At 50.0% G+C, this 27,959-nt stretch overlaps 1 protein-coding gene and 1 long non-coding RNA gene across 2 annotated transcripts in view; both read right to left on the reverse strand.

The window, feature by feature from the left end:
- LOC106726832 overlaps window positions 1-2,017 on the reverse strand; it is an 11,340-nt gene extending 9,323 nt beyond the window's left edge. The window contains exons 1-2 of the long non-coding RNA XR_001362942.1: window positions 2,007-2,017; window positions 1,963-1,968 (exon numbers count right to left, since the gene is read on the reverse strand). This is a non-coding gene — a long non-coding RNA (uncharacterized LOC106726832). The remainder of the gene's footprint in view (window positions 1-1,962; window positions 1,969-2,006) is intronic.
- The window catches only part of SLIT3 (slit guidance ligand 3), a gene marked incomplete at its 5' end in the record, with an annotated part of 542,638 nt that overhangs the window by 121,904 nt on the left and 392,775 nt on the right, over window positions 1-27,959 (reverse strand). The window contains one exon of the mRNA XM_014543056.1: window positions 11,149-11,220. Coding sequence (XP_014398542.1) covers window positions 11,149-11,220 — 72 coding nt within the window. The remainder of the gene's footprint in view (window positions 1-11,148; window positions 11,221-27,959) is intronic.

Consider the following 27,959-nt stretch of genomic DNA (forward strand, 5'->3'; position numbering starts at 1 on the left):
AAAGTTACAGGGTCGGCTCTTTTTCTTCCTTTGTGCAGACACCTGGCTCCGCTGCTGTGGGGTTAACGGGCCTGCTCCCCTAACCGGCTGCCACATCTCCAGCTCACGTACGGAGAAGCGACGGGTCCAGACATGGGGTGACTCTCCTACCTGCTGACTTTGTGGAGCCATTTCCAGGGCCAAGAGAAGCGAGTAAGGGGGACCAGGAAACATTCATGCCGAGAGGGTTTACTCTGGTGGAGACGGCTTTATAATCATACTCCTGGCTTTCCATGAAAGTGCGTCTTTTGGGGGAATAAGATCCAGATGTTTAAATTAAGATAAAGGGCAGAGTGTAGTGTGAGGGGAGGGAGTGGCAGATACTCCAAAGTATTTAGTTTCAGAAAATACACTGTTTAAACATGGTGCTTCTTAACGAATGGGACGTGACTGCAGAGAGTGGGAGCAGGGCTGGCGAAAGCGGGCCTGGTGGGAGCCATGGCGATCCGAGGGGCATGCCCTGCCCAGACGGGGTGCCCGCCACGCAGCTGTAAACCCCGCTGTGCAACAAGTGGCCATGAGCCAAAGGTGGCGATTTAAAATTAAACAAATTAAAATGCAGTAAGATGAAAACTTCCGTCTCTCATTTGCTCTAGCCACATTCCAGGTGCTCGAGAGGCCGTGGGCCTCGCTGCACCGTGGACGCGCAGGTGCCAGCCGCCGTCGTCCGCAGCGGCCCATGGCAGAGCGCTGCTCCAGACCATCCTGGCCACCTGTGGGCCAAACCACTTCCGGAACTTACGCAGAGTTGAACGCAGAGACTTTTACATATAATCACTAGAGTTTTAAACATTGGCAACTAATTACTATTATTTTTTTAAAAAACACTGGGAAGACCAAAACAAAACAAAACAAAAAATCAAATCCCACATCTGCAGGGTTCATTCAACCTAAGGGTGGATAGTTGGGGTCCTCTCATTAGTCATATGTGGAAGGAGAGCGGGGTGTCTAGAGTGTCTGCAACGATCCCAGATATAACCCGGGAGAAGCGGAATCCTACTCCCTCCATCCCTCCTCTTCACCACCCTGCTCCTGAGTGTCCTCGCAGACGGGACACGGCAGCTCGGGGAAGGGTCGGAACGGTGCTTGGATTCTCCCAGCTCTGCCTCTTCAGGGCCTCCCCGGGCAGGAGGCCATCCGGCAGGAGGAGGGCCATTTCCTGCTCGAGTTCCTAGGATCTTGGCTTCCCAGACCCAGTTCTGCAGAGTCAGGGACTCCTGGCCACAGGAAGCCGAGCCATCCAGGAGGTCACGGTTTGATTCCCGATGGACGTGGCAGCAGCAACAACAGGCAGGTTTGGCTCTTCATAGGGCTCATGGCCCCCGGTCTGGAGACCCACGAGAGCCAGGAGATGAGGGCGGATCAAGGAGCCAGGTACTCCCTGAACCTGCTCGCATACTGGCACCAGAGCTGGCAGCAGAGGACTGAGAAAGGGCACAGGCTGACCATTGGCCAGGAGCACGTTTCCCACCGGGTGCAGCAGCTCCGTTTTGGGGTGAACTGATCCCCATATGCATTCGGCAGCTCTGTGGCATTTCCCCACTGGCCTCCTTACCTCTCGCTGAGAGAAACCCCCCTGGAATCTTTTTACAAAGATGCAGAGCCGTTCCTCCATTTCGTTTGAGGTGGGACACAGCAAACCACAAGGCTGCTCCCCAACCTAGTTTGCCAAGCCAGGATGTCAGCCCAGAAACCTGGAGGCTGGAGTCCGTGGCCCCTGGGCCGTCCGTTGCCCGATTCCACCTAAATGCCGTTCATGGGAAGTTGGTAACGGGAGTCCTACCGATTCAAGAGCCTCTGTTGGTGAAGAACAGTCCAGTGACCTTCGCCACAGCCTCTTAACCCACGAATTCACAGGACACATCCATTTTGAGACTAAAGTAGCCTTCAGTTAACAGGAAAAGGAAAGCAAACGGAAACCACTAGGTGCTTCCATATCCTAGTTACCTGAACTGTTCAAGTGCTACTTATTTAAATGGGAAAAATTATCTTACATTTTTCTTAAGCTGATGTTCTCAAAACCAAGCTAGTCATTTTAAGAACATGACTATGATCGCCCAGTGGCTCAGTGGTTGAGCGTCAACCTGTGAACCAGGAGGTCACGGTTTGATTCCCGGTCGGGGCACATGCCTGGGTTGTGGGCTCAATCACCACTAGGGGGCATGCAGGAGGCAGCTGATAGATGATTTTCCCTTTCCCTTCCTCTCTGAAATCAATAATATCTATCTATCTATCTATATCTATCTATCTATCTATCTATCTATCTATCTATCTATTAAAACATGTGACTATGATCGAACTTCGAGCCTGGGTGACTGAAGGAGGGGTGTGGTGTAGCACAAGCAAACCTTCATAGGACACCCAGTTCCTTTCCTAGTATTCTGGGGGCCCAACGGAAGTGATCAGTGCTTTCCACAATGTTCCATTTTAATCTCGATTACCTGAACAAATCACAATTTGCAGCATAGCACCAAAAAAAAAAAAATCATGTTCTGGAGATATTTTAAGACTTTCATTAAGCCACGACAGTTTTATATTCAAAGCTATGTCATGACTAAACACTGTGATTCCAGAGTCTGTTAAAAAAATAAAATACTTGCATCTCCCAGAGAAACCGAGGTGAAACATTCTGTAAATAAATGAAAACGAGTCTTGTCTGTTCGAAAACATCAATTTTCACCAAGGCTGTAATTTGCTCATTGTTAATAAGAAAAAAAAAATCACCATTTAACTGGAAGAATAAAAAACCAGAGGTAACATGAGAAATCTTCTGTTCCAGTAAAATACTACATTGTTCAATATTTGAGATAATTCTTAGCTCTGTTCAGGGCCAACACGTAGCAGAAAATCTAGAGACGGGGCAAAGTGGGCATGCATTTGGTTAATTAATTCCTACTCAATGTGGTCCCGTGTCCTTTGACTTCCTGCTCTGTGCCAGGCTTGTGCCAGGTACGGAGATAAGGTGGCAGAACAGGGCAGGGCTGCTTTTCAACTGCACTTGTTATGAGAGGCCTGATTGGGTGTCTGTGACTTGCCAGACACACACCTGGGGTGTCTCCTTTAACCGGCATCGCAAGCCTGGTACACAGCTTCTGTATTACAATACGGAAATGAACCCCTCGCACCACCCAGCCTGGTGAAGCTGGAGGGTGGCCCATCTGAGGGGAGGACTCTGACACCCCCATGCTCCGCTGTGGCCTCGCACCTCCATGTGTGGGTGGTTCTGTGGACTTGGATGTGGTGCCGATTAAGTGGAGGTCACAGGATTAGTTCTGAGTGCTCTGTGGGTCAGAATCATTTTTCAAAAAGAAAAACGATTGGTCCTGAATTATTCTGAGCATTTACTACACTTGTTTCTCTGGGGTGCATTTTGGAATAAATTTTTCAAATTTCACTTTTTCATAGCAGAGCAGTTAGGAGCCGGGGCTCACGAACCGGGCAGAGTGGGACTGGATGGAAAAGCAGCCCCCGTGCAGCCAGGGTCGCTCCGGGCAAGTCCTCCAGCTTCCCCAGCCTCAGCTTCCTCCTGGGGAAAGTGAGGTGAACAAGAGCCACGCCGTGAGGTTGTGGCGAGGATGTATGTAAAACGCTCCATTCTAATATCATAGTGCCTAGGAGATAGCACATGCAAAATACGCAGGTGAGAGCAGTAGCTGCGGTACCTATAATGCCAACACTAATAATTATCTAGTATCGCTGTACTGCAGCAGTCCCCTCTTAGCCACAGTTTTGCTTTCTGTGGTTTGTTACCTGTGGTCGACCATGGTCCAAAAATGTTAAACGGAAAATCCATAAACAAACAATACAATAAACAATTCATAAGTTTTAAACTGCGTGCCGCTGTGAGTAGCGTGATGACATCTCGCGCCCTCCCGCTCCATCCCACCCAGGATGGAATCGCCCTGTGTCCCGCGTACCTATGCCGCACACCCTACCTGACGTCAGTCAATAAGCAGCCATCTCGGTTATCAGACCGACTGCCCTGGGATCGCGTGCTTGTGTTCAAGTCACCCTTATTTTACTTAGTAATGGCCTCAAAGTGCAAGAGTAGGGATGCCGGCAATTCAGAAATGCAGGAGAGAAGCCGTAAAGTGCTTCCTGTAACTGGAAAGGTGAAAGTTCTTGACATAATGAGAGAATTTTAAAAAAATCGTGTCCTGAGATTGCTAAAACCTACGGTAAGAACTTCTATCCGTGAAACTGAAGAAGGAAAATGAAATCCGAGCTAGTTCTGTTGTCACACCTCAAACTGCCAATGTTACAGCCACAGTGAGTGGTAAGTGCTTAGTTAAGGTGGAGAAGGCATTAAACCCTCGGGTGGAAGAGGAGCAGAAACCGTGTTCTGATCGATGGCGACATGGTGCCCCAGAAGCACTGAGCCTACAGGAAGACGTCAGCACGGGGTCCCCTGACATGAGTGCCCACATTCACATAACGGCTATTACTGCTCAGTTATAATTGTTCTGTTTTGTGATTAGTTAGTTAATCTCTAACTGTGCCTCATTCATAACTTACACTGGGCACAGGTGCCCCGTGGGTGGGGGGACTACTGCACGGGACATGCTATCCTGCTACTGTTCATCCAGCATCGAGTTCCACATCCACAGGAAGCTCAGCCGAAGCAGAGAACAGCCGGCCACCTGCCTCAAGCTCCGGGCTTTCTGAACTGGACTGACAATGTCTATGAGTGTCCCTACGGCCAGTGCCCAGCACCCCTGAGCCAGGACAGCACCCCACACTCGGAGAGTGAGCACACCCCGACCTGGGCATCAGGACTGTTGCCAATTTCTTCCCACTGACTCCTTATACCAGCAAAGAACGCTCTTCTCCATTCTTCTGTGTTTACCAGTGGAGCCCAGGGCCGGGCCATGTCGTGCCCGCCCGAATGTGGGTGAATTAGAACTACCCTAAAAGTCTGATTGATTCCACTACTGCCTTAACTCTTGAATCTCTGAATGTGGGCTGAGAGGGGGCTCAGTGCACAGGCTGACACAGGAGTCTGGGGAGCAAGAAACTGGGCGGTGGGTGTTCATCTACTCAGTATTTGCATAACCCCAATCAGAACTGATTTACAATCAAAGGGACTAGGAGGCTAGTTCAACTCTCGAGAACTTCCTGGAAGATGGGGCATGAAGACCTTGCTTGCTTCTGTGGGGTCCTTGCTCAGTCTGGGAGTCCTGGACTCCACGCCCCTTAGCTGCGTGTCCGTGCGCACTCAGCAGTTCTGGTGACCTCCGGCCCAGAGAGTCTGACCTGCCAGAGCACCTGCCCGCCCTCTGAGAGCTCTCCTGTCCCTGGCGCCTGGCGCTAGACTAGCTTGTGGGGTATCCGCACTTCCATGGATTACAGCAGGGTCTGCCTGAGCTGGCAGCAACCCAAAGGAGTGGAGGCCAGTGGGAAAGGGGCAGCCACACCCCATGGGAGGCGGGCTTGTGCACCCAGCCACACCGACCATCACGATGCAGGAATGAGCCCAGGGCTGCCAATGCTTCTGGTTGCTAAAAGCCCAAGCTGGAATTTTATGAAAAATACAATATATTTTAAGTATGAAATGCTCTCTTCCATTGTTAAAGAACACGTTACGAGATTAAGTAAAACTCATCCACAGAAGCAATGTGGTCTGCTGTCTAGTTCCAGAGAGAGAGCTGAAAGCAGGACCTGGGATCAAAGTCTGCCCTCCCTCAACCTCCAAAATAGGAGATGCCACTGAAGGACGGGCTAGAAAGACAACTGCACTCAGGGTCCCCGTGTCACCAGGGGTTTCTCCCAAAGGGCCCAACTGCAGGAGGTGCCCATGTGGGCAAAGGACATGGGCCCGGGGCCTGGAGACCCAGGTGCCAGCCTCTTTGCTACCACCAATTTGTCCTTGGCATCCCCTGGCCAGAGCCGGGACTCGGGTGAGGGAAGTGGGGCAGCCGAGGTGTGAAATGCTAGGAGGCCTCGGCTCACTGTCGCCCGGCCTTGCTCTTGGCCACTCTGTCCCTTTTCTCTACAGACACCAGGGCCAGCCTAGAGTAATGTCACCGAATTTCCATGGATTACAGCAGGGCTGCCTGAGCTGGCAGTAACCCAAAGGAACGGAGGCCTTGGTAATGACATAAATGGGAACAAGGCCTTCCAAACGGCACCCTGGTTATCTGCAGACCCGATGATCCGCACGCAGTTTGCTGGGCCTGGGTTCTCTCCGGGCAGACCCCTCACTGGGAGGTGACAGCCTTTCAGGACGTGTCTGCTGATCTTCTGATTTGCTACATGTAGTCAGGAGACAATATCTGAAAATCTTTTCTCTCCTCCTGTAATACTATTGAAAAAATTAATTAACTATCTTATTCATTAGGTCTTCTCATTTTTGTTTCATTTGTCCATACTCTTAATTTTTTCTTTTTCATTAAACGTTTTTCTAACCTGGGCAGGGAAGAGCCTGGTATAATTGGTGAGTTGCCCGCCCATTCTCAATCTTGCTAGCAGGGACCAGAAACCCACAGTTCAGAGCACGACCAGTAAGGATTCCTGCCTGAAGGGGCTGGAGATGCAGTCTTGGTGTACTCGACGGCCGTATACACATGCCTTAGAGCAGCGGTTCTCAACCTGTGGGTCGCCAACCTGTGGTCGACCCTTTCACAGGGTCGCCTAAGACCATCAGAAAACACATATATAATTACATATTGTTTTTGTGATTAATCACTATGCTTTAATTATGTTCAATTTGTAACAATGAAAATACATCCTGCATATCAGATATTTACATTACGATTCATAACAGTAGCAAAATTACAGTTATGAAGTAGCAACGAAAATAATTTTATGGTTGGGGGTCACCACAACATGAGGAACTGTACTAAAGGGTCGCAGCATTAGGAAGGTTGAGCACCACTGCCTTAGAGAAAGCCGAGATGTGAGTCGCCAAATGGATAGAACAGGTGGAAATGAAAGGGCAGTGAGTGATGTGGGTAATAGAAGGGCGTCGGACCCACGGGAAACAGGCCCCTCCATGAAGAACCTTAAGTGCCATACAGGAAGTTGGGGCTGTGTTTTGGGGCAGTTTGGAGAATAGGGCCCCCAAACCGTTGGGCGCCAAAGTCAATTGGCGGCATCCAGAAGTGAGACTACATCGTCCCTGGGACTAGAATGTAAGTCAGTGAAAGTGGGATTATTTTCCTTCCCTGGTGAGTTTGATTCATCTTCAACTTTGCGGGGACCCCTAAACTGGGGGAAGGAGATGACAATTCTGCAGGCTTGTGGGAAGCGCCTGCATTCTCCTCACCAGGATTTTGAGTCCTGGGTCGCCTGCCTGGCCTGGCTCTCAGGGCCAGCTCACGCCACCCATGGTGCCTGGTGGCCACGCTTCAGGGGAGCCAACCCTAGGAGAGCCCTGGCGACACAGCTCAGAGGGGCAGCTGGTAGGATGCTGGTCACTCGGGCTCTGTTGCTGCTGGGCGGGCAGTTCCCTGGCTTCTCTGACACGGGCTATTCCTCTGTACAAGGTGGACGGCAATAGCAGCAGTTTCCCAGCAGGTTTGTGAGGATGCAGAGAGCTCACGGGTTAAAGCACTGGTTGTGTTATGTGTTGGGGATGGGGCCCGAATGTCAGCTCCAATCACTAGCATTGAGATTCCTCCCCTGTGGGGGCTCAGGCCTTGAGAAGTTTTGCCTATACCAGTGGTCGGCAAACTGTGGCTCGCGAGCCACATGCAGCTCTTTGGCAACTTGAGTGCGGCCACGAAGTTTCAATCGCACTGTATGCGCGCCCGCATGTGGTATTTTGTGGAAGAGCCACACTCAAGGGCTGCAGTATGCCGACCACTGGCCTACACTATGCTTTTCCTTTTAGCCCCCTTCCTGGCTACCTGACCCCTTCCCTTTGTCCTCCATGCCCGGTGCTGGGCATCCCCCACTGGGCATGCGCCATAAACGCGGACAAGATGGGCAGAGTTGAGTCTTTTCCAACCTGTACCCCTGCCGCTCCCCTCACTGCAGAGAGTGGTTCCTGTCAACTCGCCTCCCAAGTTCTCATTCCCTGGAACAGGGGAAACCCACCTCGGTCTAGATGGAAAGAAGTCCTACGGCATTTCCCTCACAGGGAGGACGAGTCATGGGGCGATCCCGCGTGAATATTTCCACTAGTGCAGCTGACCCTTGAACGACACAGGTTTGAACTGGGCAGGTCCACTGACCCAGGGATTCTCTTCACTAAATACCTGTACTGTTTCCCATCTGAGGTTGGGAGTCTGTGGACGTGGAGGGCCAACTGTATGCATTGCTCTACACCATTTATACAGGGGACTTGAGCATCCATGGATTTGGGTATCTGTGGGGGGCCCTGGAACCAATCCTCTGAGATACTGAGAGACGATTTAAGTTTTGGGGGGAGTCCAAAGTTATATACAGATTTTTGACTGTGGGCAGGGGGGAGGGGGAGTCAGCACCCCTAACGCCCATGTTGTTCAAAGGTCAACTGTAGGTGAGGTCCACAGACTTCCCTTGGGTTAATTTTGAGAGCTTTCCACGAGGTCACCCCGAGTCTTTCCTTGTTTTGTACTTCACGCTGCACAACGTCAGAGAGAAGACACACCTGAAAGACTGCATCTTGTCTCTTAATGTGTAGATGTTACAGCTGCAGGTGCTGAAAGATGACCTGCCCAGGGACAGCGGGCTTCTAACTCCATCCCCTCTCTCTGCATCTCTGAAGAATTTACAAAGTTAACGCACGATGTCCTCCCTTAGTTCCTATTTATGTCATTGTCAAGATTCTTTATGGTGCCAAGTTGTGATTACAGGGAAGTATTACAAAATGTCGATGCCTAGCTGAGATTTGGGAGGTCTGGGGGTGGGGAGGGGAGGTCCTTTAGATGGAGATGCCAGCTCCAGCCAGTTTCAGAATAGCTCCCCACTAAGATGGATGGTTCCAGAGCTGAGTGCCTCTGCTGGAGATTAGAAACCCGTGGACTCACTGATGATGATTAATTTTAAGTACTTAGCCACGTGAAGCCAAATGAGCGTGTCTTTAAAACAAAGCTATTGATCTGGCTTTGTTTGGAATCGCAAAGATAAACTAATCAGATCCTGCGGGCTCTGCAATGACGGGGAAAGAGAACTTTTCATCACAGGCTTGTAAGCTTCCAGTGTGAGAGACCCGGTGTGCCTGGATACTAGCGTTTCCGAGTGCAATTGCCCCCTGGATGGGGATGGGGCATGGTCGGGAGAAAGTGAGGGACTTGGAAGAAACACTATTTGGGGAGCCCTTCCTATGAAATAGATAAGGCGCCTCTTCTTAACGTGAAGAAAACAGGCTCAGAGAGGCTCAGTAATCTGGCCAAAGCCCCACTGAGTCCCGGCTTCCACACCCAGGTGTGTCTGATTGTCAGACTGCCCCCCTCCCCTCGCCTTCCTGGTGAGGAGACCCCACCACGCCTTGTAGAGGTCTCCCAGCTGCTCCGTGGCAGCTGGTGACTTCCATTTCCTGATCTCTTCCCAAGGAATTTCCTCATCCTTCCCAAGAATAGGGTGCTATGCTCCTAGCGGCCCTCTGTACAGAGGCTTTCTTTCAAGCAGAGAGAATCGTGCCCACCCTTCTCAGCTCCGGCCTCTTGATAAGAGAAGCCCTGGGTGACTACATTTGGGCACATGCGTTGGTTGCGGGTTCCGGGGTTAGAGTGTGGTGAGGAGGGACCACCCCTGTCAGGAGTGAGCGCCTCCGCCCTGGCTGAGGGCCTGCCCCTTCGGTGCTGGGATGCTCGGCTTTCATCAGTCCCAGCGCTGGCAGCAGCAGCTCCCCTCTATTTCCCGTGATTCCTCTTGGAATCACCTTCCTCGCATGCAACGTGGAGAGGCTCTCTCCAGCCCGTTGCTGTCTGTGGGGCCAGGTGCCAGGGGAAGGGACAGGGAGCCCTTACTCCTCCTTTTATGTGCAAAGGGACATTTTAAGATATTCATTCGTGTATTTGTCTGACATTTATTCATTCTCCTGGAAGTCAGAGCTATGCGACCTGGTGACTAAGTAACTTCGTATTTTCAGGGATGCTCAACAGACCCCACACTTAGCATTCTCTGGGTGGGACTGTACCATCAGAACTATTTTTAGAACCAGGCAATTATAGAACTTGGAAAGGAGAAGGGACCCCCAAGATAGAGCAACCAACCCCTTCATTTCCCAAATGAGAAAACTTAGGTTCTGAGTGCGGAAGGGACTTGCCCAAGGTCACACAGCTAATTAGGGGCTGAGTGGGGACCGAACCCCGCATCTCCTGACACGAGTTCTGCTGGGCTTTCCTGCCTTCCTCTCCAGCATCCCCCAAACCAGGGACGGCTGGAAGTGTAGCTGGGGTGAGAGCGATCAGAATGTTTTCTCACACAATTCAACTTTAGTGTGAATGACCCGAGATGACTCCTGGCTGACTCCCTCCCCCTCGTTGCCCTCCCCTCCCATGAGTCAGGTTTCCTTACAGACAGACCCATTTGAAAATCTGGAACCCAGAAAGGCAGCTCCATGCTTCCAGATAAAGTATACAGAGTGGGGTTCTGGGAGGTGTCCACTTCCTCTCATCCTCCCCTCCCCCCCCCACACTTAAGGTCGCTGCTTAAAGTTTGGATTTGCACCTGAGGCGAGAGCCCAGGAGCAAAGGCAATGGCTTGACTTGACCTGCTGTCTGGCCTCCCCCAGTCCTGCGCCCAGATCCCTTTCAGATTTTGGGTGATTGCCCTGACCCCTGGTGCTACCCTCTCTGGTCTCCCAGACCTGTAACCTGCCTCCTGCGTGCCCACACTCAAGACAGGCTCCCCCCGACCGCGCTGGCAGGGGCTGGGGGCTACTCCAGCCCATCTGTTTTGCCCAGCAACAAACACCGTGGGAACAGTGGGGAGAAAGGGCTCGGCTGAGACTTCATTAGCAGGAGCCCCAGTTTGCGGGAGGTGGGAAATCACACTTTGCTGCCTGAGAACACTTTGGCCAAGGTGAGCCGGAGGGATCTCCCGGTGCCCGATGTTAATAGCACTGCAGCAGCGGCCCCAGAAACGCACCCGCATGGAACCCCCTGCACACGCACTCCCCCTGTCTCCTCCTCGCCCGGACACGCACACGCACACCAGGCAGCGGCCGCACAATCAACTCACAGGATCTCCAAATCGCGCAGCGCTCGGAAGGCTCCATCTTCAATGCAGCTGATGTGGTTGTTGTCCAGTTGCCTGTGGAAAAGCAAGGGAGAGCGTGAAGGCTGAGTGCGGGCAGCAGGCTCTGCTCGTCCCCGCCAGGAGCTCCCGCAGAGCCAGCCTGTCTGCCAGGCTGCTCCGTCTCCTCTCTGACTGTCTGAGAGAACTACACAGACGAGCGCACCAAAGGCTGTCAGGTCTCAGTAAATATTAATTGCGCATTTTTTTTTTTAGGCAGAAGGGAGTAATTTCATTACATTAGGGCATCCAATCCATTACGAGCTCTTACCGTCATGTCACTGAAACAATTTCATTAAGCTAAAGGCCTGTAAATCATTGGAGGTCACTGCTCTGCCCTCCGAGACCTCCCAGAATGCTTTCTTCCCTTTCTCCCGCGCCCTGTCTCCTTTTACTGGAAGTGGCAGTCTCTGACACAGCGCTAAATCTCAAGGCTTTATCTGCCCACGAGCGGCGAGGGTGCATGGGGAATATACCGATTCCAAATTAGACTCAACTAATCTAATTTTATAGTCTTTTTATTATTCTAAGCACCAAATGTCTGTGGTGGTTTGATGCCTCTGTGCTTTGTTACGGGGCCCATCTGGTAGGTCATTCTATGGAAGCATTTTCTGACTAACTACAGATTCCCTCAAACTGCACCAACCATCATCAGCATTAAGGCAATCCACTGATGGAGGCGCTCCTGGTGGGGGGAGAAAAGGGAATATCGTCACTGCCTTCAAGACGGGCCACTTACATTTAAATTGGGGAGAATTAAATGCACCTATTTTAGGACTCGGTTTTCATTTCCCTTTCCATCCTCTCAGCATGAAAATCATGTCTTTTAAAAAGATGCCTCGACTAACAGACAGTCTAGTTGGGACTGAGGTATTTCAGTTGAGAGCCAGCAAACAGATACCATTATCTCTGAATCAAAATGCCTCTGATGCGTGGGGATATTTACCGTGACCACGTTCCAACTTAGATATCATGCATTAGATGACTCATGTGATTTCTAAAAAAAAGATGTTATACAGAAAGTGGTTATTGGCACCAGGTTGTCGATGGCAGCTTGTGTGCAGAACACACCGTGGTTTTGGGGAGCAAGGAGATGGCCCAAAGAAGTAGGGCTGTCCTGAAAAACTCCCTGACAGACTCTTTTTTCTTTCCTTTGTCTCAGGAAAGATCAGCCCCTCTCAGGGGAGGGATCTCCGGGGCTGCGATTTTCATTTGTAACTTGTGCTAATCTCTCCCAAGACAACTCTCTGCAAAGGATGCGTCCAAGCGACACTGGGCCACCCTCATGGAGCGTTTCATGTTCTGCTAAAGGCGGGATTAAAATTAAAACACTATGATCGTTGGGAAAGTATAGATGTGGGGCTGTGCGATGAACAGGAGTGAAGTACATGTAATGAGAGCGATTAGTGCATCCCGGCAGATGGGTTCCATGCGATACGCCGAGGAGCTAAACCATCTCAGATGCTCATGATACAAGACACCAGCCACCCAGAATTTAAACGTAAACAGGAAATGGGCGTCTCAAGGAGCAGAGGCACTTTTTAGGGCTTTAGGTCGACCAGTTCTACACGTGGTGGTCTAAGCCCTTGCTGCTGCCTCCTTCCTGGGATCCCAGAGCTCCCTCTGCCCCCACTCTCCTGAGCCTCCCGAACAGGAGTTTATGAGCACCCTTCCACAGGTTTCCGTAAGTGTCGCCGCCAATTCCCTGTACAAGGTCTGTTAAGGGAGCCTACCTAGTACTGCTGCCTGGCTTCCGGATTTATCATCAGTTGAAAGGCCGATGAATCAACAACCGCTGCCCCACGCCAAGGCCATCGGACCTTACCCAGCAGAAATGCAGTGGAGCTGGCTTTTGGCTCCAAGAAATGACTCAATGAACATGCTGAACTCGGCAAAAACGGCACCCTCCTCCTAAGTAGAAAAGTCCCTAAATCACCAGGCGGGGAAGTCCGGGGCAGTGCCGAGAGAGGGCAGTTTGTGGTGCCGTCCACTTTTGTGAAGACATTTTAGCAAGGGCCCTGCTATTAGAATAGTCTTTATTTGCTGGATTTGTGAAGAATTTTCTATTCTTTTTCTTTTGGGGAGCACTAGAGACCAAACGGGATACTTTAGATCAACGGTTCTCAACCTGTCGGTGGCGACCCCTTTTGGGGTTGAACAACCCTTTCACAGGGGTCGCCTAAGACCATCGGAAAACACATATATAATTACATATTGTTTTTGTGATTAATCACTATGCTTTAATTATGTTCAATTTGTAACAATGAAATTGGGGGTCACCACAACATGAGGAACTATATTAAAGGGTCGCGGCATTAGGAAGGTTGAGAACCACTGCATTAGATGTATAGAATTTTACATGGAAAGAATGCAGTCTGCAGGGAAGAGGTGAAAGGAGAGAGAGAGAGAGAGAGAGAGAGAGAGAGAGAGAGAGAGAGAGAGAAGTGGTAGAAAGAGATTATAAAGGGTGTAGGGAAAGGAGGTGTGGAAAAGATTTTAAAAAACCCACTGCTCAGTGTCCCATGGGACTCCTCCAACCCAGGACCCTGACGTGGTGGGGACAGCGTCTGAGAGGACCCTGATCACTGCAGGGCTAAGCGCAGAGATGCCCAGTGTATCAGCACTTCCATGATGTTTAAATATTTTCAGTGGGTGTACCAGGTGACGCCTAGTTGTTTATTAGTAACGTGAAAACCAAGCTTTAATATAAGCATCCCTGTGGGTGTATTTTATAGATCAAATTAGAACATACAAAGCATGTCAAAATTTAAAATATTTATGTTTAAGTGTGCTTTTCTAGAAGACATTTATTTATTATAATCAAGATGGTCTCTTTTCCTTCTGACCAGATAAACTAGACCGGGCTCTGTGGTCAGATTCATTCCCAAGACGGGTGGGGCATTATGCGCGTCTACAGGGTACAGGGCTGACGAGGGTCCCGCGGGGCCAACGGAAACCTCCATCGTGTCACCTCCCAACTGTTAGATGAATCCAGGGCGCGAAGCACCTGGGTGTTTGTAAAAAGCCATCCATGGTTTTGCCCCCAGTGCCGCTATTTCCTGCAAAGGAGCCAGGTCCCTCAACAAAGTAAGCACACACTGCTCCCGGCAAGGTGTCTTTTTCTTTCCATAGCACATCCCAGACCCACAGAAGTTGGCCCCGAAGCACAGGAGAGGGGAGGCGACATAAAGCCAGCCCGGCGTGTCTGTGAGAGGCAGGGAGTGAGGGCTGCTGCACACACACAACCTTCCGGAGCCCAGGCCAAAGCATTGGACTTCGCAGTGTGCTCTGGGGGTGGGTGGAGGCTGCCCACGTGTGTTCTAAGCTCTCGGGTCAGAGGTCCCTAAAGTGCTTTTTCAAAGGTCCCCTCCAAAACACATCAAAACAGCCCAGCAGCCACTCACACAGAACCCGTTACTCAGGAGGCCTGTTCAAAGGGGGCCTGGGCGGTCTTAGGAGGCTTGATGGCGCTCTGTCCGTTCTCCTCGGCCGTAAGTGCATTCCACACGGCTGCTGCTCCTTTCTCCTTAACACACAGATCACCGACGCCAGTGCCCAGCCCGGTGCAGGGAAGTCACCGCTGGTCACGGTGGCTGCAGAACGAGTTCTCCATGGAAAGGGTGGCAGGGCTGGGTCCAGGTATGGGAGAGAGCTCCCCGCCATGGACCACACTGCGGGCTGTGACCCTGGAGCCCCCTCAGGACTAACACGCAATGACCCCGCACGCCCTCTACCACTACCCGGGGTGCTGCCTGTCTGCCACGCAGACGCCTGCTGGGGAGCACTTGGGAGGACACCTGGGATAAAGTAAGATTTCCACGGGCTCAGGGTGAAGGTGAGGAGCGGGAAGGCCGGGGAGGGAGGGCAGGCTGGCTATTTTTTGGAGGCAACTTTGCCCGCCGCTTTACACAAAATACTCAGTGATTTACACTCTCCTGCCTGTGAATAAGCCCAGAAGCCCCAAAACGCTCTCGATATTAAATTAACTGCTCTAATTTCCCTGGGCAGCTCGGATTTCGGCAAACAATGTGAGAGCTAAAACGATGCCGCAGTCCATTTAGAAAGGGATCCTCAGACAAGAGCTAAAGGCAGACTCCCCGAGAGGAGCTTCCCGGCTACTGTATTTTTATTCTCTGAGAATATAAACAAGTCAGAAAGGAAAGCCAGCGTGAGCGAGGACTCAAAATAAACTCCACACACAGCGGACAGGGAGACAGCGCTTCAGTAAGAATTCCCTTTCATACACGCACCGCTACCAAGACGCCTCTCTTTGTATCACAATTTCAAATTCCATAACTGAGGCAGCACAGGCCTATCTAAATCCTTAAAAGGGGGCTTTAAGAAACCCGATTACAAGATTCAGAGCAATCCGCCCATCTCTAAACCACCACACCACAAGAGAAGAAAGAAAGAAAGAAAGAAAGAAAGAAAGAAAGAAAGAAAGAAAGAAAGAAAAGAAAGAAAGAAAGAAAGAAAGGAAATTGCAGGGTTTCAACGACGTATTTGAGGCCCCATGAGAAATACCTTGAAAACAGAAATCTCTACAAACAGGCTTTGAAGATCTGAAAAAACGTAGAATTCCAAGCTAGTTATCTACGTGCAAGGTCTACCTCCCGGAGCACATCCATCTAAATGCTTGCTTCTCATCCAGATGCTCTGGGCCCCCGAGCATCTCGGCCCATGGATGGTTAACCTTCCCAAGTCCAGGGCAGCCTTTCTCTCTGGGACGGCAGCTAGAGTCGCTGCGGCCCTTTCATGCTAACTCAGAGAAGTAGCTAAGGTTCAGCACCCTTTGGAGTTAAAAGGTTTGCTAATTTCTGAGCAAAACTACACAAAATGCACAAAATAAGTGGGAGGACTTCTGCAATGAAATTCACAAGGGAAACCGTACTGGAAATTGAGAGCAAGTCCTTGGTCTCGGAATCTAACGATGAATTAACCCACGCGAGCCACGGCAATAGTCTCATTAGAGGTTCACCCAGTGTTAGGTACCCGGGGATGGAGGAAGAAGGGTAAGACGTCCTTTGAAAATATTTGGGGGGAGGTTACCATCCACTCGGCTTTTCCATCTCAGCGATCTTAGGAGATTTAGGATAATTCTAAAAATGAAACTATGTTGAGTTGGGTTTTGGTGATATATATGTGTTCATCCATATACATATTTGAAGTGTACTTCTTCTACACCGAGGAGAAATAGAATGTTGCAGTATTTAAAAAAAATAAACCTGTGGAAGTCCTACTTCTGTAAGATAAGCCAGAAGACAAAACATGAAGTAGCCTTGACATGTGATTTCTTTTTCTCTCCTTTGGTCCAATTGTCCTTTAAGCAGAAAACAAGAAACCTAGTAGCAATTCTGAAGGTTTTTTTTTTTTAATATATAGATATCTATATATGACAGTTTAACGTTCTGAAAAAAAATCATTATTGAAGAACAAATTATAGAAGCATTTGTCTGCTGCTGGCTGGGGTCTTCAAAAGAAAACAAGAACAAAACTCAAGGTTATTTTAACTAGTAAGAGGGGAAAAAAAATTATGTTCAAAAGAAATGCATACACTTCATATAATTGAGTACCGGTCAGACTTTGTAGGCAAATCAAACACTTGATCTAACCCGCAGTCCGCTAATGAATTGTCACTACTTCTCATCATTAAGGAGCTACTGTAATTCCACATGAAAACCACATCTCAAATGAGAAGAAAAAAAAAAGAGGTGAATCTATTATTTTGCACATTTTGTACACTTGCCTACCAGACCTAAGAATACATGCACATAGATCTATTTACTGATCCATGAATTATTTATGTATCCACAAAGACTCCTGTCTAGAGAACCGGCAACTTTATGCCTATTTCTCCTACATAATAATCACATGTAGTCTCGCCCTATCGTGTGTAGGTAAGTAGGAACGCATATCACAAAACAGGTAAAGTGAGTGATGGTTGACTGCCGAAATTGAATGCACCTGTATCCGGTCACAATCACAGATTTATTCAGATAATCAAGTGATCGTTAGCCTTCTAAAGGCCTCAGCCAACCAGACCGACTTCGTAAAGGACAGGGTCCCAGGTTAATTAAGCTCTCAGATCAGGGCATCCTGCCGAGACTTGGTTAGGAATGGAAGCATGACTCTATTTTAACAAGCGTCGCTCTGCGCACTGTGCCCCTCGGCTGGTGTAATGCCTTATTTAGTGCAGTCTATGTCATATTATCTCTCAGCAGGAGAGTAACTGCATCCACTCCCGTAGATGCCTTCGAGAGTGAGCTTGCAACCCGAAAACACCATGATGGATTAGCACCGAGGAGACAGGCCGAGCCGGCGGAGGAAGGGGTATGTTACACATCGCTGGGAAATAGCAACAACCCCACTGCTCTCTTTACAGTTTCTGGTTTGCCGGGGATTTGGCAAATGAAGTTGTGCTGAAAAAATGCGGGGGGCAGGACCCCTGCAAAACGATTTAGCACGAGCTCTTGTTTAATTTAGACGAGTTTCAATTTGAAACAAATTTCTAGCAGTTCTAGATAGAACAACAACAACAACAACAACCAATCAAACAAAAAGCAAATCAAAAGAAAACACCACGGCTGGAGGGGGTCAATGGGGATAAAGAGGAGACATATGTAATACTTTCAACAATAAAGAATTATTAAAAAAAGAAAAAAAGAAAACACCCCATTTTCATGACGAGAAAGTCTCATTTGTTTCCCAGGAACTTTTAGACCAAGGGACCAACGAAACTTGGTTATTGATTACAAAGTGTGCTCTCAGGTTTTGAGGCTTGTGTGCCTCAAAGCCATTTTTTTTCCTGTGTCAACCTGTTGTCAGGACCAAAGGGCTTTGTACCTGGGACGTCCAACTTGCCAAGGTTTGCCTGGAACTGGCTCTGTTTTAGCATCAAAGCTTCTAAATCCCATCCTGGGACACTCATAAGTCCTGGGCCAACCTCGATGCTTGTTCACCCCTCATACTCCTAGAGCCGACACCACTGGAAATAGATTCTCCCCATTCCTTCATTGGTGTCCCTAAACTTTACGACTCACAAACCGGCTTTCAGTTATGTCCGCTCTGAAAGGCTCCCTACCACATCCTCCGCAAGACGGGCTGGGCTGTCCCTTTGCAGACACACCTACAACTAGCCTGGTGGGAGCCCTGGAAGTCGCTAAAATGTTCTTTGTGCATCTTCAACCCTCCTCATGGGGAATGAACATTTCTTTGTAAGAAGTATCCCCTTTTACTCTGAGGCCTTGAAGATGCCATGAATACTCAAGAGGCCAAACGAATGAAAGGCTGTCTCCATAGCGATTGGGGCAGCTTTCTGGTTTCCCTGGTTACACTCTGAGTGATAACCATCTGGGGCTCCTCCCTGGCACAGGGGCGGAGTGAGAGAGACCACGGAAAGATGGAATGTGCTTCTGTTAATGGGCCTGAAAGTTCTCTCCGACATCTCTGTTTTTTACTCCTTTGTTTTTATGTGTATGTGGGTTTTTTTTGTTTGTTTTTTTTAAAAACAACCAGCACAAACATAGTGCGTTTATAAATGTTTTTACATTCAAGGGGGTTGCAGAAATTTCCCCTTTGGGCTCTAGAGATAAACTATCCCAGAGTGTGAGTATGATCAGGAAGCACGGCCAGAGCAGAGAATTTCTTCCTGGACAGACACAGCATCGAGCCCAGGCAGGACGCTGGCTTTCATTCAAACCCAGGATCAGAAGCGGCAGGAGCAGGTCTCCCTGACAGTGTGTGGAGGATGCATCACAGGGGCAGGGCAGGGACGGCCTCCTAAAACCATGGAAGATCTGCTTCCCTTTACAAGAGTCACATGGCTCTCTCCTGCAGAAATTGAAGACTTGCTTGAATGTACTCACATTTCCAACCCATACTAACCTTGTGGAGGCTCTCAACACTTGCTACCCGTTTTATAAATGGAAGACTACGGCTCCTGGACATTGTAGCCGTGTGAACACAGTGATTCATCTCTGCCCCTGTGATCGGAGGGCAGAACCTCAGGTCAGAGGTCATTCTCGGGCCCTAAGGTTTTGGGTTCTCAGGGACCTTTCACTCCTTCCTTCCTCCCCATGTCTCCCTCTTGGAATGACCGTGTCCGTCCTGGGCCTGTCCCACCATTGTGCTCTGGAAGCACAGGCTGAGAGCTAGAGAGCAATATGCTGGGAATGAATACACCCCAAATCTCATCCATACCCGACTGAGAGGAGATTGAGACGCCATTTTGGACTTGAGACTTCTAGATTGATGCTGGAATGAGCTGGGACCTACTGGGATGGAATGAACGTATTTGCATGTGAGAAGAACATGAATTTTGGGGAGAGGGCAGGGGCAGGATGTTTGTATTCCCCTCCAAATTTATATGTTGGCACCTGTTCTCCAAGGTGATTGTATTAGAAGGTGGCACCTTTGGGAGGTAACTAGGTCATGAAGGCAGAGTCCTTCATGAAGGCAGGGTTCGTGCCCTTAGAAAACGGGCTCCTCACCATATGCCGTTACAGTGAAAAGACAGCACTAGGGAGTGAACCATCAGCAGACAGAGAATCTGCCAGTGCCTTCATCTTGGACTTTCCAGACTCCAGAACCACGAGAAAGAAATTTCTGCCACATATAAGCTAGCCAGTGTGTGGTGTTTTGTTATAGCAGCCTGAATGGACTGAGACCACCATCCATGCCCCCAAGTCTCAGTTTCCTCGCCTATACAACGGGGAGAATAACACTTCACCCAGAAGGACGTCTTGAATATGAAAGTAATGAAATGTATGCACTCTGAAAAGCTGCTGTGGCATGGCTCACTTGTCTTTGCTTTGAAATAAATAGTATTAAACACGGGACTTCATCTTACATAATCTCTGAAGCCTCTTTTGGCTCTGAAGCTATGTGGCCGGAGGTCAATTCCTTAAGAGATTCTCAAGTAAAAGTTCCTGTTCATCTCACTTGGGTCTTCCTGGGATTTGAGACTATCCCTTTATCCCCTCTGCTTCCGTCCCAGACCAAAGAAGCAATTATTGAGAAGTTCAGTATATGCTTTCCGAGCCGAGGGCAGCAGTTCCCACACACGTGTTTTTTGTACTTCTCCAGCTAATATGAGACTGAAATGTGAGAAGCCATCCAAAACCTACACAAAATACAGATTTCCCTCTTACTGGGAGAAGGATGTCGACGGGCCCATATTCACAGTTCCCATAGGCGAGAACCATGGAGAGTAAACGCAGAATGTAACCCCATTTCTTGGTGGTCATTTTCAATTAATAACCAATCATGCAATGTACTGAGAACCTAAAACAGTCAAGTGCCGTACCGTCGTCTATGGTGTATAATTTCTTTTTAAAAAATATATTTTTCCAAGTGCCGTACCTTACCATCATCTATGGTGTATAATTTCTTTTTAAAAAATATATTTTTATTGAGTTCAGAGAGGAAGGGAGAGGGAGAAAGAGATAGAAACATTATTGATGAGAGAGAATCATTGCTCGGCTGTCCCTGCACACCCCACACTGGAATTAAGCCTGCAACCTGAGCATGTCCCCCGACCAGGAATCGAACCGTGACCTCCTGGTTCATGGGTCGACGCTCAACCACTGAGCCACACCAGCCGGGCAGTGTATAATTTCTTAATGTCAACATTCCCCAATCTGTACAGAAGCCTTCTGTGGCTCCCTACACAATCACAGTAATAACTGCACGTAGTATCTATTTACCCTTTTAAGGTCATCAAGTACTGAGCTGAGTGTTTCTGCCTATCTCGGTTGGGGCTCACAACAGCACGATCCCTACTTCACGGAAAAGGCAGGTGAGGCATTGAGAGCTCCACCTCTGCCCCTGGGTCTGTCATGCGCACGATGACCACAGGCGCTGCTGCTCCTCCGTAAGTGGCCCGGCCTGCTCAGCCTGGCTGCTCCCCACCCCTCCACGCAATCTGTGACTACCCTACCGAGAACCTGTGCGTTTCACGCCTCCCTTACGCCAGCCGTCCTGCCCCTGCTCCGTTTGGGGACTCCTTCTCGCAGAAACTCAAGCAAAATGAACTCCTCTCTCCAAGCCCTCCTGGCCCTTTGGCCACCCCTCCACTGAAGCGCTTGTTTCACAGCTGTAGGACGAGTTTCAAACAAATGAGGAAACCGGCGTTCAGAGAGGTTGTGCAGCATCATCAGGAGAACTCAGCGAATGCATCAGAAAGTCAGGTCCGAACTGTGCTCCTCAGCCGAGGGCTCGGGCTCCCCACCATGTTATCCTGCCCGCCTCTGACTCTCCAAGTGCAGAGATGGGGAAGCCATAATACCACTGTGTCGTGGTCTTAACTCAGTTATCTTAGGTTGGGAAGAAGTTCCTGAAGAGTCCAGGTCCTACCCAGGAGATGGTGGGTGAGGGCAGTACACTCCACGGTGTCCCCTCACATCCCCTGTGTCTCTCCATTAGGTTCCCGGGGTTCCCAGGACACTTGTCTTTCCCAGGATCACGGGTGAAAGCTGGCCAATTTAGTTCCAGTAGCTGGGATGATAGGCAGGCACCTACCCCCCACCCTAAGGAGGTGACTGTCACCTCCTGGACATGGAGGGTGCCTCCTGACCAGGCTGGACAGCGTAGTGCTCTCCTGAGCAGGGGAGAGGCACGCCCGGGAAACTGCTCCCTGAGCTCCAGGCCAGTGGCAAACAGTCCTTCTGGGGCATGGCCTTCCCCAGGTGACACAGGCCAGAGGTCCTGAGACAACTGGGCGCACGGACCAGGTAGTGCACTGGGAAGTGCGGGGTCAGCGCCATTAGCAGGGTGTCACTCACAGGCATCTTTCTGGTAGCAGAAGCCAATTAAAACCCTGTAAGCTCGGCATAAGGAGGGCGTCATGGTCCCAGTGATTCACTGCGGAGAAAAGGCACATGGAAACCCCGCATGTGGGTAGCCTGAGACTGCGCCCCATCTGGCTCAGGGCAGAGCTGAGACCCTCGGAAAGCCGCCTCCTGCCCGGTACTATTACTTCTAGTGAACAGTGGACGATGCCTGGGCTCTGCTGCAGCAGGAGGGCAGGGGCAGGATCGCTTGCTCAGGGCCGCACCTGCCCCACAGGTGCCAAAAGGCAGAGACAACCCAGATGCCCATCAGCGATGAATGGCTAACCAAATTGTGGTCTATACCTAATATTACTCAGTCATAAAAAGGGGTGTCATACTGACTCACGCTACAACATGGACGAACCTTGAAAACTCTGCACTCAGTGAATGGGCCAACACTAAAAGGGGTTTCCTAGGGCGGGGGTGGAATGTTCTAGATGAAAGTGATGGCTGCACAACCTTGGGAACATACTGAGAGCCACTGGACTGTATCCTTTCACATGCTGAATTCCGTTATGTCAATTGTACCTAAAGAATAAAAGAGGCGCCACTCCGTCGGTGACAGGGAAGACCTTTGTGAGAGAGTCACCGTGTGAGGGGGGCTTCCCTGGGACATTGCAGAGACAGGCAGGGAAGCTGGGTCCCATCTCCACTCGAACCTCAGGCGGCAAGCTCAGCCGTCGGACGCAAGAGCAGTGGGAATGACGGAGAGAAACATGGGGGATTAACGCATCCACTTTTGGGGATTATTTATAGCAAGTTGTAAACTGTCCTCGCTTGCTTTGGGGAAACTGAATCGCTCCACACTCGGGAAAAAATAAAACTGGTTTAAGCAAAGAGAATGAGGGCAGTAAACTAGATGGAAGGGGAAAAATCGTCTGCTCGACTCCCAAATATACGACGTTGTGGGATTATCCACTTTAAAAAAATGTTTAAATTATTTTTCATTTTTCAGTGACAGTTGACATACAGTCTCCTATTAGTTTCGGGTGTACACCCCCGTGATTAGACACTCTGTAAGTCTATAACTTACTAAGTGATCATCCCGATAAATCTGTATTTTCCACTCTGCAGCTTGCTCCTCTGTAGGTACACAGATAACTCCGCAGATTATATTTGCATTTCAGAAGCTACTTCCTTTCTTTCTTTCCCGCTTTCCTCAGGATGGTTGTCCAGCTTCCCTCTCTGAGGAGGCTAGCAAGGAGGCCTGGCTGCTACCTTTGGCAGTGAGAGACGGTCTCTGACCAGAAGCCTCCGTCCTGGCCTCTGGGCTGGGCGATGGGAGCCCTGGGCGAGGCTCCTGGGAAGGGCCAGGTGAAAATGGTGGTGGTGGTGGGGGGGTCATTTTCCCTACAGTTTATCTCCCAATTCTTACAGGACAATTGGCAGCAGTCACATTGGTCTCACTGAGCTGAAAAAATCCAAAAAAACTTGAACAGGGCAGAAGAGCCAGAGGAACAAAGGAGAGGAAGGGCTGGAAGCTAGAGGGGTCCCCCTGAGTAGCCCCCCACCTGGTGCAAGGGAAGGGCCAGTTCCAGAGACAAGCAGGTCTGGAGCGACGGTGTCTGGCGCCCTATTGCGGCGGCTGCTCTTTACTGGCTGTATCAAGCCTGAAGTCAGCGTCTAATTCCTCCCCTGATTCCGGAAAAGGGAAATCAGGACACGGCTCACACTTCAGGGCTGAGGATAAGCACCACACTGGGGAGAAAGCACCTCGTTTGTCAGCAGTGGCGTTTTATCGAAGAGCCTGAGGTTAGTGGGAAAGGACAAGCATCCTTGACCTTGCTGGGCTGGGACCTAACAGCTCTGGACTGAAATTTCCCTCTCAGTGCCACAAAGGTGTGAGGTCGGTGACTTCTCCTCGCTCCCCCAGCCCCACCTCCCCGCTGCCATGCGGAGTGTTAATCCGCCCCCAGCCCGCACAGGAGCATTTTCCCATTTTGTCGTGACAGGTACCATCCGAGGAGACAGGCTTTCTTTTTAACGCAGCGTGTTGAGCATGCAAATGTGAGCTTCCTCGGTGGAGAACAGTCAGGGTGGGGATGCTCTAATGCACGGGAGGCTTGCACAGGAGGTTAAAAAAATACGGTAGGAACGAAACACTGTGTTAACTTCTGCCAGACGGTTGCACGGAGAGGCGCCGCGCTCAGCAGCCTCCCTGCGCCTGCAGGTAGGGGTTCGTGCAGCATTTCCCAGGGAGACGCCCCACCTCTCCAGGGTTAGAAGTGGGGGGTCGGGCCGCTGTGGCTCCCTCTGCCTCGTCTCCTTGAGATGTCTCCTCTTCCCGGTTAGAAACAGCACCTTAGTCATGGAGACGACTTCTGAGGAAAGTCAGTAATATTTCCTGTGGCCTCAGAAAGCTAAGGTGACACCAACCGAGAAAGTGGTTGTCGAGTGAACTGCCGAGAGGTACCTGGGAGATGCCGGGCAGAGAAATCTTCTAGGACTTTCTGAGATTCGCCACTCAAGCACCTTAGAAATGGCCCCTCGCCCCCTTCAGAAATGACCTCTCACTTGCACATCCAGCTGGAGGCCAGCACCCTCACAGCCCGGGGTGGGAAGAGCGAGGGCCTCTGAAGTTGGACCTGAGGGGACGTGCTCATTTCCAGGTCAAAAGTGCTGTTTTCTCCACCACCCACACTTCGCCCAGTGAGTGTCCGGCTCATGCACACAGTCCTGGGAGCAGCGTCCCCCGCAGGTTCCCGCTTCCTTGGCGGTGGCGGCTGGCCTTCTGCAGTCTGGGCCCGACGGGCAGGAATGGATATGTCTTCTTACACGTCCTCAAGTTCCCTAATTCTATCTTTTTTCCTTAAAAAATTCCTTTTAAATGTGCTACTCAAGGTTCAGTTTCCCATTTCAGGTCCCTCACATCCTTTTGTGGCACCCACATCGGAGGACCGGGCTCAGAGAGTATACAAAGCACTTCATCACAATACACTGAGGTCCCTTGTCCTTGGCCAGCCCGGGGGTTGGGGGTGCAGGATTCACATGTGAAATGTAAATGGGGGTGACCACCGCATGGAGTGTTCTCTCAACAGAGCGCCAGTGAGGCCTGGGGTGGGGCGAACACTAACGAGCCATGCCACCTCACAGGGCCTCAACATTGAGAAGTCGGAGCCCATCGGAGCGGGGGAGAGGGCTGGACAGGCAGAGCTAACATTTCCTTTGTGTGTGATGGATAGCCACCATGGAACTGGTTCCTGAGCTGATTTCCCTTCGGTCAGCACCGCGGTGGAAGCGTGGGGTCCATTTCCATCGCAGTGCCTGTACGAACGAACCCCTCCAAGAAGAGCACAGCCCCCAGAATTGTGTCTGTACAAAAGGTTTGCATTAACTGTAATGAAGCAAATGGCAAAATCAATAAAGCGGGAATTGCGCGCCTGTCATAAAGATGATGTAAATCCAGGGTTCAAGATGGTTATGGAGCTATTCAGAATTGTAATTAAAACCAGCGCCATTTTTTTCAAGATAAAAGCCCCTTTGACAACCATAAATGCAAGCTACAGGAAATTTTCAACAAATATATTCAAAATTAATGTATGGCACAAAGATGGCATAAATTAAACTGAGGGTAATCCATAAGTCCGGGCTTCAGAATGTAAGAGCAAGTAAAGAGATTTCGATTTCGCATTTGGTTTACAGGCAATGTGGTTTTCAATTTTAATCAAGTTAAAGCTTGACAGAGCACTTAGAGACCCTGAATGAATGGCATATTTCTGACAACTACTTTTCAACGGGACTGAAAAGGCTGTCTCTGTATTTGCCCAACTTGAGATCTGACAGCATTTGCTATTTTATGCATCTTACATATTAAAAAAAATATCTAGGATGGGTGTGTGTAGGGGAAGAGGACCATTTTGTTGATTTGCGAGCGGGGGAAGAAAGTGTGGGGCGGAAGAGGGGGATGAGCTGACCAAGTCTTCCGGTCCGAACGAGCTATCTTCCTTGGACTTATTTTCGGAGCCCTGATGGCAAAGTGTAACACTGAGGTTTCTTGGGAAACATCCACCCGCCTACCTACCTCTCCATTCACCTGACTTCAGGGCATCACTGCTCTCAGGTCAGTAACAGTGTCACCTACAATGGCCTGCGGTCCTCTGGGTAACTGTAACTGTGAAGCCACAGTATGCTGGTGTGGGGAGCAATTTGAGATCACCAGGTCCAAGTCTATCCTTTTTAACAGGAAAGGAAGGTCTAGAGCAGCGGTTCTCAACCTGTGGGTCACGACCATCGGAAAACACATATAGCATATCAGATATTTACATCTGCGGTCCTCTGGGTGACTGTAACTGTGAAACCACAGTAAGCTGGTGTGGGGAGCAATCTGAGATCAACAGGTCCAAGTCCATCCTTTTAAACAGGAAAGGGAGGTCTGGAGAGAGGAAGAGCTACTTAAAACCCTAAGCTAGCTAGCATTTGGCAGAGTGGTCAGGACTTGATCACAAATCCCTTAGGCCACACTGTTTGGAGAGAGAACAGTGTGATATGCCAGGGTGATACGAACAGTGTGATAACGTGTGATGCACCAGTGGAAAAAATAAGACAGTAAATGAGATTGAATTACATTTGTCAAGTCTGAAATGCCCCTAGAATTCAGGGATGCTTGGTTCTTTCAATCCCTTTTGGTTTCCCAGTGTGGTGAGGAGGTAGGAATAGAGGGGTCCGGGGAGTTTAGGGGTGTACCATCATGTTTTATGTATTTAATTTTCTGTATTTTACGGGAATTTGACATCTTGGGGGTGGGGTGGGGTGGGGCTTGCTGACCGGGGAGAGACTGCCCCTCCCAGAGTCAGTTAATTCCTAGAGACAGTGATCCTGTCTTTCATATCCAAGCCAACCAACCCAGAGTCCATACCCCAACCACGACCTTTATCTAACTGTCAGGCACCAAGCAATTACTCCCCTTCCCTACGTCACCCTAGGGCCAGGCCTCAGGGCACTAGGCAAGGCTGCTAAACCCCAAGGCCCAGTGGAATTATTCAAACCGGCCACTCCCAGACGGCTTACCAGCCTGCCTGGCTTTCCCCAAGGAAACCTCAATCAAGGCCGTTGCCTCCGCTCTCCCGGCTCCTGCTTCTGCCTCCCGACTGCTGTTCCCTGTGTGCCCCCCACAGCATGGCCTGCCCTCGTTTCTAGGAGACCTCGGGTAACAGGGAACTTTTCCTTCAATGGCCCCCACCTCCCTGTGTGGGTTGCGGCACTAGGAAGGTTGAGAACCACTGGTCTGGAGAGAGGAAGAGCTACTTAAAACCCTAAGCTAGCATTTGGCAGAGTGGTCAGGACTTGATCACAAATCCCTTAGGCCACACTGTTTGGAGAGAGAACAGTGTGATATGCCAGGGTGATACGAACAGTGTGATAACGTGTGATGCACCAGTGGAAAAAATAAGACAGTAAATGAGATTGAATTACATTTGTCAAGTCTGAAATGCCCCTAGAATTCAGGGATGCTTGGTTCTTTCAATCCCTTTTGGTTTCCCAGTGTGGTGAGGAGGTAGGAATAGAGGGGTCCGGGGAGTTTAGGGGTGTACCATCATGTTTTATGTATTTAATTTTCTGTATTTTACGGGAATTTGACATCTTGGGGGTGGGGTGGGGTGGGGCTTGCTGACCGGGGAGAGACTGCCCCTCCCAGAGTCAGTTAATTCCTAGAGACAGTGATCCTGTCTTTCATATCCAAGCCAACCAACCCAGAGTCCATACCCCAACCACGACCTTTATCTAACTGTCAGGCACCAAGCAATTACTCCCCTTCCCTACGTCACCCTAGGGCCAGGCCTCAGGGCACTAGGCAAGGCTGCTAAACCCCAAGGCCCAGTGGAATTATTCAAACCGGCCACTCCCAGACGGCTTACCAGCCTGCCTGGCTTTCCCCAAGGAAACCTCAATCAAGGCCGTTGCCTCCGCTCTCCCGGCTCCTGCTTCTGC

The sequence above is a fragment of the Myotis brandtii genome, unplaced genomic scaffold, assembly GCF_000412655.1.
Source record: "Myotis brandtii unplaced genomic scaffold, ASM41265v1 scaffold32, whole genome shotgun sequence".
NCBI classification, from domain to species: Eukaryota; Metazoa; Chordata; class Mammalia; order Chiroptera; family Vespertilionidae; genus Myotis; species Myotis brandtii.